Genomic DNA, 11,525 nt, shown 5'->3' with positions numbered 1-11,525 from the left:
AGTTGATGCCTTGTAGATTAGCTAAGACTTGTTGACTGAGGATTTTATTAAATGCTATTTTCAGAGGAGTCAACATAGTCTGTAAGTAGAGAGAGAGCCAGTAAAGTTTATTAAAAACAGGGCTGGAGTGCTGAAAACTATGTTTCTAAGAAGATAAATCTGGCAGGATGGATTTCATTGAGAGACTGGAAAGCTAGCCAGGAGATCACTGTGTTAAGGTGAAGGTTGTAAAGGTTTGGATTAGGGTGATGCTTGTAGGAATAGAGGTAAAATAGAAACTGTTGTGTTATGCAGTATGACAGTAATACTTGGTGACAGATTAAGTATGGTTATTCAAAATAAAAACATTAGAAATAAACTCAAAGACTTCATGTTTTGAGGGCATACCATTTATTAGGTAGGATTGGAGATTCTGGAAGGATAATTCCACATGCTCATACTAGAGTAGTATCTGATACTTCTCCTTATGATGTGTTTAGACTCTCAGAAGAGTGGTTGCTAGGGATTCTACATTCCAAATTGTTCATCTAAAAATGGCAGTCTGACAAGAAAGTGGTAACAGTGGTTGTTTTTTTTAAGTGCATAGTTGGGGTGTGGAGATAAAAGGGTGACTTTTCAATGTTATTGCTTTATGTCTTTTGAATTTTGAATCATATGCTTGTATTATCTATTCAAAAAACAAATAACATTTAATTAAAAGATAAAGAAACCCAAGTCTTCGATTTCCACGGGGAAATTCTTATCTGGCATTCTTTTGTTATTTTAAGTACTGCAGACTATAATTTCTCCAAAAAGCAGCCAGGTAAACATATCTAATACTTGATTGTCTTTGACTTACCTGTGTGTATAAAGATTGTATGTTTGATGGTTCATGTTTGTGTATATGTGTTATGGTGTATGTATGCCTGTTGTGAATTGTGAGTGCATGGGTGTGGCCAGGTGTGGCTTTTGTGTATGTGTGTGTATGTGTTTTACCCATAACAGAATGTTTATAGCTGGAGGCTTAGGGACTTTGTCTTCCAGAATTTTTAATTCTTATTGCCATCATTTAGGAATTTTCTCTGTAAGGGAGATGTCCTTGCTTCTTCCCTAGCCTCAGAACTATTCAAAAATGGTGGTGGTGCAAGAGCATAGACTGTCTCTCTTTCCTTTCTATCACTCATTACATATTGGTTATTCCGTCTGTCTCTCTCCACCTAATTCTCCTCAGGCAACTGCCATGAATCCAGCTTCTGTAACAAAGTGTCCTGAAATACATGAATTTTATTTCTTATCTCAGCCTTTGGGTAGGTTAAAACCCAGTATTAGATCTGGGAAAGAAAATTGATTATGCTGTGTGTGACATGAAAATATATGGAATGTTTTTTTTTTTGATTTTTGTTTTTGTAGCTTTCTCTTTTATAATTTATTAGTGATAAAAACCATTAGTAAAATCAAGTCAGATATGCTTATTCTTTAAGGACTAATGAAATTGGGAGAAGTTTTAAGATTATTCCCATAGGGACCTAGAAAAGAGAAACCAGGATTGGAGGCGACAGGAGGCAGTGGTAGGAAGCTAAGCAGCATAGCACAGTGGTTGTCAATCTTGGCTACACATTGCCACCACCTGGGGATGTTTTAAAAAAAAAAACACGCTGATGCTTGGTTCCCACCCCCCCTAGAGATTCTGATTTAATTGGTCAGGGCTATGGCCTGGGCATTGGGACATTTTGAATCTACCCACTTGAATTTAAGTGTAGTCAAGTCTGAGAACCACTAGCCTAGAGAAGAAAACTGGTTCTGGACTGAGATTTTTCTGGGTTTCACAGTGCCTCAATTCCAAGTTCTCTCCATTTGGGATAAATTGGAGCTTATTGTAAAAGGTAAATATGGTATTTCTGTGTGTTCCCTAGGAGATTTGATACTTTTTAAGACTTGTGATTATTTAGGTTTCTGATTGGTAGGGAACAAAAAAAGCCATGAGTTAATCTTTACCATCTGGAAAGAATGGACAGATTCATGTATTAACAGTAATAGAAATAAAACCTCATGGGGCTGGGCATGGTGGCTCAAAGCTTTAATCCCAGCACTTTGGGAGGCCAAGGTGGGAGGATCACCTTCAGGAGTTTGAGACTGCAGTGAGCTATGATTGCACCACTGCATTACATCCTAGATATCAGAGTGCGACCCTGTCTGTGAAAAGAAAAAAAGAAAGAAAGAAATAAAAAACAATTTCATGCATTGGCTATACTTATTTAACATTGTGGTATTTGCACAGGTTGCCTGTGATTTGCTTCGGAGAATTATTCGCATTTTGTATCTCTGTAAGAGGCTCCAAGGACAACTGCAAGGAGGAAGTAGAGAGATAACAAAAGCTGCTCAGAGTCTCAATGAACTTGGTAAGTCCTTTTTTGGTTAAAAAGTTAGTAGAGACTTAATGATTTTAAGTCACTTGATTTGTTGACTTTTGTCATTATCATTAACAAGTATTATTAAGCACATTTTAAAAATAATTGGCTGTATGCAATATTACCACACTTTTCTGAATAAATAAAATTACTGCAAATATGGTTTATTTTCTGCAAGTTTTCTGCAAATATGATTTATTTTAAAAATTATCATATAGTAAAATAAGCCTTTTTTCATATACAGGTCTGTAAATTTTAACCCATATATAGATTCATGTAACCACCACTACAGTCATGATATAGAACAGTTTCATCAGCGCCCCCAAATTCCTTTATTATCTGTTTATGATCGCACCCACCTCCTGCCCCTAATCTGGCAACCACTGATCTTTTCTCCATCATTGTATCTTTGTCTTTTTGAGAATGTCACATGAATGAAATTATAAAGTAGGTAGCCTTTTAAGGTTGACTTCTTGTACTCAACATGATATCTTGAGATTTATCTAAGTTTTTGGGTGTACCAATAATGTGTTACTTTGTGTTTGATGGAATACCATTGTATGGATGTGCTACAATTTGTATATTGATTCACTGGTTGAAGGACATTTGTGTTGTTTTCAGTTTTTGGTGATTATGAATGGAGCTGCCATAAAAGTTTGTGTACATTTTTCATTTCTCTTTGGGAAATATCCTGGAGAAATGCTGATTTTTAGGTGACAAATCCCATATTGATATTATGGTTAGAAGATTTAATTTATTTCTTTATTTGTTCATTCTTTTCTCAAACATTTAGAGTAGGCTCTTGACATTCAACAGTGTATGTTTATAGTTTTGGCTATTAACAAACTGCAAGGTCCGTGATGAGGTCGTACATAAGTTTTCAGGCAAATTTTTGAATAGCTAATGAATGTGTATAGAACTGCCCAACACTTGTGTTGGCTTAATGAGGTTTTGTCACTTTCTTCTTTTCATTGGTTATACAGTAATTTTTCTGAAGTGGGTATGTTTAGTGGTAATTGTACTTTCGCAGGTTCAGAAGTCTTTGGTTATATCCGTCTCAAATATCAAGAGTCTGATTACTCTTGGTGATACACATTGAAAGTGGTTTTGATTAAATAGTATAGATAAATGTGTGTTCTTTCTAAATTTTCCTACTTTGATTCTTCAGTTACATAGTCATGGAATGCTGTAATGCTTATTCCATAGTTTGGAATGCAATATCCTTCACAAATCATCCTTCAACAACATTTCGATTGTATAATGCTCAAATATAGGCTTTGCTTAGGTACGTGATGGAAATATATCTAATTTGTGAATTTAATGTGCTTGGAATATATCATATAAAAAGTTAATTTTTGGCTGGGCACAGTGGTGCGTGCCTGTAATCCTAGCACTTTGGGTAGCACTTCAGAAGGCCGAGGTGGGAAGATTGCTTGAGGCCAGAAGTTTGAGACCAGCCTGAGCAACATAGTGAGACCCCTGTCTCTACCAAAAAAAAAAAAAAAAAAAAAGTGGGGCGTAATGGGGGGACCCTGTAGTCTCAGCTAATTGAGAGACTGAGGCAGGAGGATACCTTGAGCCCAGGAAGTCGAGGTTACAGTGAGCTATGATGACACCACTGCACTCTAGCCTGGGTGACAGAGCAAGACACTGTCTCAAAAAAAAAGTTAATATTTTAAGACAGTGAGTAATACTTGAGTGTTGTTTTCACAGTATGGTCTAAACATAGGACTGTAAAAATCCTAGTATCAACTGTTATATTTTGCTCTATCACATTTAATTTCTATGCATCAAAAATAGTCTCTAGGATAATAGAATCAACACAGATATGAATTATTCCAAGATTTATTATGTGTGTTTGTCATCACTGATATGCCTTCATATTAAAAAATAGCTAAATTTTGATTGTGATTACCATCTCATCTAGAATCAACAGATGCTATTAATATAATACAAATAGTGACGTCTTTTTTTAAAAACAGGCACAAATATCAATCATAATGTTCTGAATTTGTACAGTGCAGAGTGTAAACCCATTATCCTTCCAATGCGGTATTGGCTTTATCCGAAGCTTTTATAAATGTTAAAACGTTGTTGAGAAAGTATATTTCCTGATGGAATTATCTCAAAGTGGGCTGTATTAATTTAATTTTTTTGAGAAGCTTATTCATTTAATAAATTATTAATTAATAATTAAATGTTAGAGCTTTGCAAATTATGTGTGATTTAATATTTGCAAAGGCATCATCTCTTTATCATTCACTGTGGTTCAGTCTTGGCCAGTCCTGGCTTTGATAACTGATAAGGAGAATGACTAATAAGGAGAAGCCTTATTAGTTATCAGTGACACATGTACAGTAAATGAGATTTCTGTGATTGGAACATCTCTAAAATTATCAGTGTCTTTACCAGTATGGTTTTGGTTCTCATTAAAAAGAATAAAATGATGAAGAGTTGTACTGTTTATACCATAGGCTCTCGAAATTAACTTAAAAGCAATCTTTTAAAAGGTTTTGAGGCTTGAATTGGAATGACTGGATGAAATACATCATCATCTGGAAATTAAGTATATTCTGAGGGACTGTGGGGAGTGTGGAGTGACTGCTAATGGATACAGATTTTTTGGGGGTTGTTGACAGTGTTCTGGAATTAGATAGTGGTGATTGTTGAACAACTTTCTCAGTACACTAAAAACCACTGAATTGTGCACTTTGAAAGAGAGAATTTTATGTTATGTAAATTATATGTCAATTAAAAATGTGTGCCTGGTATGGTGGCTCATGTCTGTAATCCCAGCACTTTGGGAGGCCAGAATGGGAGGATTCCTTGAGGCTAGGAGTCTGAGACCAGCCTGAGCAACATAGCAAGATTCTGTCTTCTGTCTCTCTTTAAAAAAAAAAAAAAAAAGTATGTTCCAGATATCCAGTGACAATTATACTGGTGTATTTTATTTTAAATTGAGATATAAGTAACATATATCAAAAATGTATAATTTAGTAAATTTTGACATGAAAATCACCAACATCAAGATAGTGAGCATAACTATCACCCCCCAAAGTTTCCTCATGCCCCTTGTTAATCCTTCCTTAGGCATTTACTCATTTGTTTTCTGTCACTATAGATTAGTTTCCACTTTAAAGATTTTTATATAAATGGGATTATATACTTTGGGTATGTTTTTGTTCTGTCTCTTTTAGCCACTTTAATTATTTTGAAATTCATCAGTGTTATGTATATCAATAGGTTATTCCTTTTTATTACTGACTAGTGTTGAATTGATATATCACAGTTGGTTCATTCATTCACCTCTTTTTTTTCTTTTTTTTTTGGAGACAGAATCTCCAGTCCTAAATGTAAAATGTAAAATCTCTGGTCCTAAATGTAAAATGTAAAACCATAGAACTTATAGAGGGAGACATAGAACATTTTTGTGTTTTTGAGTTTGACAGTGATTTCTTAGACATTACCCAAATGACGATTCCCAAAAGAAGAAAATTGATAAATTAGACTTTATCAAATTTTTTTTTTTTTTTTTTTGAGACACAGTCTCACTCTGTTGCCCTGGCTAGAGTGCCGTGGCGTCAGCCTAGCCCACAGCAACCTCAAACTCCTGTGCTCAATCGATCCTTTTGCCTCAGCCTCTCAACTACAGGCATGCTCCACCACGCCTGGTTAGTTTTTTCTATATATTTTAGTCGTCCAGCTAATTTCTTTCTATTTTTAGTAGAGACACGGTGTGACTCTTGCTCAGGCTAGTCTCGAACTCCTGAGGTCAAACGATCCACCCACCTTGGCTTCCCAGAGCGGTAGGATTACAGGCGTGAGCCACCGCGCCCAGCCTAGACTTTATCAAAATTTAAGACTTCTGTTTTTTGAGTGAGAAGAACAGAGGAGGATGAAGACAAACTATAGACAGGAAGAAAATACTTGCAAAGTATATATTTGATAGACTTGTATCCAGATATATAAAAAAAAACTCTCAAAAACTCAGTCAGAATACCAACAACCCACTTCAAAAATAGAAGATTTGAACAGACGCTTCAAAAGAAAAGATGCATGGATGACAAATACGCATATGAAAAGATGCTCAACATCATTAGGTGTTAGGGGAAATGACAAAATTATACAAGTATCTTACAGAGAATAAGCAGAATTATTTTAGTGCAGACTTATTTGTTGTACTTTTTCATGCAGGTTATTATGTAATGATTAAAAAAATAAAACTACATAGTATAGATTGCAGGATTAAACTGTATCACATTGATTTATGACTTTTCTTCAAGATGAATCTTGGGACTAGTTGAAAATTTAGAAAGGCTTTACTACAAAGTGATAACATTATTTGAGCATTAGTAAGATAATGTACTTAATTTTTTTTTTTTATTTGACCAACTACTTTTTTCATTTGTTGTTAACCATCTAAGCAGGGTCCCTACTTAATTTATAATTTAATGTTTTTCAGATTTTTTTGAACAGCTGGGTAAAGTGTCATTGTGAACCAGAGGAGGGCAGCTCTTTTAAAATTAGTGTCTGAAAACACTTAACGTGGTTAGAAATATTGAAAAGACTCTCATACTGTCAATGTCTGGATCAGGTTAAGTACTAGGTTTGCTTATTCCATAGTATGCATTCCTGCTTTATTCACGTTGACTTGAAGCTGCTGGAAACCAGAAAGTACTATGTTTCTATAGTAAACATCAGCACTTTCTAATTTTTCTTTAGGAATTTTATTAGATATTCCACTTGTAAGTTAGACACCTCAACCCACCCGTAATACAGACATTGGTGAAGAATGTCTGTATTGGTGTGCTCTTTGCTTCAGTGTTATCAAATGATAAAATTCTGCTGGGTACTATTGGATTTGAATGTTAGAATGTAGAGAGAGCGTGTGTGGAAGATGTAAATTTGTATTATGTAAAATTTTAGCTAGATGGTTCTTTTCTTGTATACTAGTTTCCTTAGATTTGTTGGGAAACTCATTTTGAACCTAGTTCTTTTTTACCTGTGATTTCCTTTCAATTACTTTCATTTTACTTTTCCTTATTTATATTAGAAATGACTCTTGCTTTTGAAAGGATTTTTTAAAAATTAATCTTAATTATCTTAAGATTTATCAGATGTTTTTGAGATTCATGGCTGCCAGGAGACATTATTTACCTTGGTAAATATATCATAATCCAGGGTCTGTTTCTTTTTCTGGCTCAGAAACTTTATTTTGCTGACAGTGAGAATTGATTTAATAATTGTTTATGAATATTTTATTGCCTGACTTGTTCTAAAGAAGGCATTAATTTGACTTACAGTAATACATAATGAGAACTAACAATAAATCAGAAAGGATGAAAAAGAGACTAGCAACAAGAGTAAAATGAAGGGTGTGTTATAGGGGGTCTCTGTAACAGCTCAGCTTTTACGTTGAAGTTGAGGCAGTGAGAGTGCATCATTCTCCCCTCCCCCTCCCCTCGATAGGAATTCTTTTCACATTTCCTTTTCACTCTGCTTTTGAGGGGGAATGGAATATGGGATTCATAGGAGGGTGGGGATGACTGGATCTTTCACAGACCAAATGTCAACTCATCCTCCTGAAATTTTTCTGTTTCTGTAAATCCATATTAATGCTTTATCATTTTCTTCATATTAACCAAGTTCACAGGAGACTGGTTTATAATCCAGTGTACTAATTCATTAATTGGCAATAAGATATACACTATCTAAATGGAAATACAAATTTATAATAGAAACTTGTTTGGTAAAATATGAGTTAGATCAGGAAAATATGAGTTAGGTCAGTGTTTGGCATGGACTTGTGATTAGCCTGATGCACATCTTCATATTAATAATATGAATTAATACCTGAAGTATTGAATACAAGTCTTGGGTTATGGGGAACTCTCTATTTGTTCACTGCTAACTCTTAAGTTTTTATTCCTTATGCTTCATGTTGTTGTCTGTCCCCATTTGGTTTACAGTTTCCTTCAAGCAGGACACAGTAAAATTGATTAGAGATGATATTTCAATGCCAAGTACAGTTGTATTCCAGACATAAAGTGGAAGTTTAAGCATTTCCTACTTTTCAGTCTCTTGAATGTTAGAATGATTCTCTACTAATCCCACTTACTAAAACAAACTTGTTAGTATTTTAATACTTCAAATTTATAGATTAATATGAAAAACTTTGTATTTTTTTATAATGAGGCTTTTTCAACTGAAACTTCTCTTCATTTTTTGAAGTCTACTTTTATATCTTCAAAGATTTTTAGTTTTTAAAAATAATATATCTGTATCCTGCATATTGTATTAATATTTCTAGATAGCTTTGTTTCTCATTAGCTTTTTGTTGTTTTAGTATCTAACCTATTTTTGAGTTATCCTACAAATGAGTTGAAGGAGGAAAAATTTTCCATAAAATAATAACCAGGCCATACTTTTATGGATACTCTGTAGTCTGTTTATGAAAATCATGATTTATAATTCATATGATTTATCAAACAATTAGGTTTCAATATACATAAGACCTGTAGCTTATTAGGAACTTAGTCTAAAATAAATGAATAAGATGCAGTTTTTTGGGTTGAGAGGTTTAAGTTCCATCCTTATCTATAAACTCAGCATAAAACTGACAACAGTAATAATAATGATGAGGAGGATGATGATGATATCCATGGGAGAAACCAATCTCCTTTTCTCCCAGCTTTCCCATTTTGGCTCATCTACACTTTCCATGAAGTAATAATGAAAAATCTTCAGTCATTATCTTATCACAAGACTTGGATAAATCTTTCATTCACTTATTCACCAAGTATTTATTGAAGATACAAGATATTGACCAAAACAGAAAGTCCCCTACCCTTTATAGAGTTCATTGTCTAGTGGGTCCTAAGATCATACATCTGGTATATCTGTAAAAATCTGATTCTAGAGCCTGAGCTCTTAAACTACCAATGCTGTACTCTTAAACTCTGTGGTAGCATTTAATTGCTTCACAAAAGGGATTATTGCCATTGGTAGATGTCCCAGTGTCATTTTTTTTTAAATTAGAAAAATCACATTTTTATTCCACTTTATAAGAATACCTTAAATATAAAAATAAGTGTAGGTGAATGTATATTGTAATTCACTGAAAATGAGAAAATGACTTTTGCTTGAAGTATAATAACCTCATATTAAAACCCAAAATATATTAATATATATGAGATAAGCCATGTTTATATAGTGAATATATTTTATATTGTGATTATGGGTTGCCTGTTGTTAGTTGACATTCCATATTGGAGCTTTATTGAGTTATTTGAAGATCATTTTTTAAAAGTATAATCAAGCAGTAAATTATAATCAAGCATTTGGATATGATGGAAAGTGTTTCCTCCATTAATTTTTATTACATATGGTCTATTTTCTGAGTTTTGCATTTTCATTGCTAAGCTGCAATATATTAACACCATGTGTCATGAGAGAATATACTTAAAACCAGGTTTATTATAGAAGTATTATGTATTTATTGTGGAAGGAAGAGATAATATAAGTTTGTTTCATTCCACTAATGTTCTTATTGTAGCTGTGATATTTTCTTAATCTGATAAAACAATACTTATAGGCAAACATTTCTGATCTACGCACAGATGAAAGTATGATTTATATAATCTCACCACGTAAAAGGTACCCATTCATTACTGAACTAATGAGTATTTTTTGAGATGCCTATAAATGTAGTTGGTGAAAATTTTGGTAAGTTTTATTATTTCAAGCCTATAAAAATTGTTTATTGATAGAAAAGCTTGTAAATAAATCGTGAAACTATTTCCAGTATTAAATTGGATTTAAGTATGGGATGACTTTTTTCTTAAATGCAATGAGTACGTACATAGGTTTTTTGTGACAACTTTGACATGGGAAATTCAGTGTGCATTTAAAAATCTACAGTGTAATGACATATAATAAACATTTTCAGTAAGTATGTTTGATTTAGGTGGTCTGTAAATTACTTATATATGTTGCTGGGTTCAGCTACCACCAGGTGGGAGTGATGCTGTGCTCAAATCCAAATGATCAGAATGGCTTATGCTTAGATATGGATTTGCATGTGGCAGAGATAAGCATATTAAAATTGCATACACAAAACCCTCTTTGTAAGTAATTGAAGTTAATTTTACTAAAATTTATACTTAGCAGGTGATACCCATATAATGTTTATGATTCTCTTTTGTTCTGTCTTGTATTATACAGTGTCAAAAACTCAGGATAACATCCAGACAAAATCAAGCAGCTCATTTACTGTAAATGTTAGTACATTGTTTTTCATACTTTTCAAAGTTAAAGTAGCATTTCTAGGTAGATGTTCTATTTCATATGGTTGGTTAATAATGCTTATGGAAGCTCTGTATTTTACCTTACTGTCACCCCTTGCTGGAACATTTATCACTGTTTGAGAACAATTTATTTAGTGTAAGGTTCTAAGGTTCTTGAAACTAGTAATATATCTAAGCTTTCGTTTTCTTGGTTCTGAGGGGTTTTCTTTTTTATTTGGACTTATGCCAATAGTTCTCAACCTCTTTTCCATTCTAGTATATATCACTAACAATGTTAATTTTTAAAAATATGTCTTAAATGTATACAAACAGTGCCTGAGAACTATAGCCTTACTATTTTGTTGAAAGTTTCTTTAAAATGGTGTCAGTTTTCTTAATGAATTATAGCTTTGGGTCTCTAAATCTAACATAGGAAGGTTAGGTGGTTGTGCATCACCATTATACTTCATTACTTTATGTATAGAAAAGCCAGTAACAATATGAAGCAGTTTTTATTAGTCTTTGTTTTGATAAATTAAAATTGGCTAAAGGCTAAGTTAGAAGGGTCTAATGTAAATTCATGATTATAGGTATACTTACAGAGTTCTACACTTTAAAATTATGAAAACAGGGCCGGGGACATAATCTTCCAAGAGACATATTGAGTAAAATAGTATGCAGTTTTTTTTTTTGTTTGTTTTTTCTTTGAGACAGAGTCTCACTCTGTTGCCCGGGCTAGAGTGCCGTGGCGTCACCATAGCTCACAGCAACCTCAAACTCCTGGGCTCAAGCGATCCTACTGCCTCAGCCTCCCGAGTAGCTGGGACTACAGGCATGTGCCACCATGCCTGGC

General features: G+C 33.7%; 1 protein-coding gene across 1 annotated transcript in view; it reads left to right on the top strand.

Annotated features, from left to right (window-relative positions):
• COG5 (component of oligomeric golgi complex 5) overlaps positions 1 to 11,525 on the top strand; it is a 421,822-nt gene that overhangs the window by 60,122 nt on the left and 350,175 nt on the right. The window contains exon 6 of the mRNA XM_012650297.1: positions 2,258 to 2,378. Coding sequence (XP_012505751.1) covers positions 2,258 to 2,378 — 121 coding nt within the window. The remainder of the gene's footprint in view (positions 1 to 2,257; positions 2,379 to 11,525) is intronic.

Source organism: Propithecus coquereli, unplaced genomic scaffold (genome assembly GCF_000956105.1).
Source record: "Propithecus coquereli isolate 6110/MARCELLA unplaced genomic scaffold, Pcoq_1.0 Scaffold32, whole genome shotgun sequence".
Lineage (NCBI taxonomy): Eukaryota > Metazoa > Chordata > Mammalia > Primates > Indriidae > Propithecus > Propithecus coquereli.
This window is presented reverse-complemented; position numbering and strand designations above follow the sequence as displayed.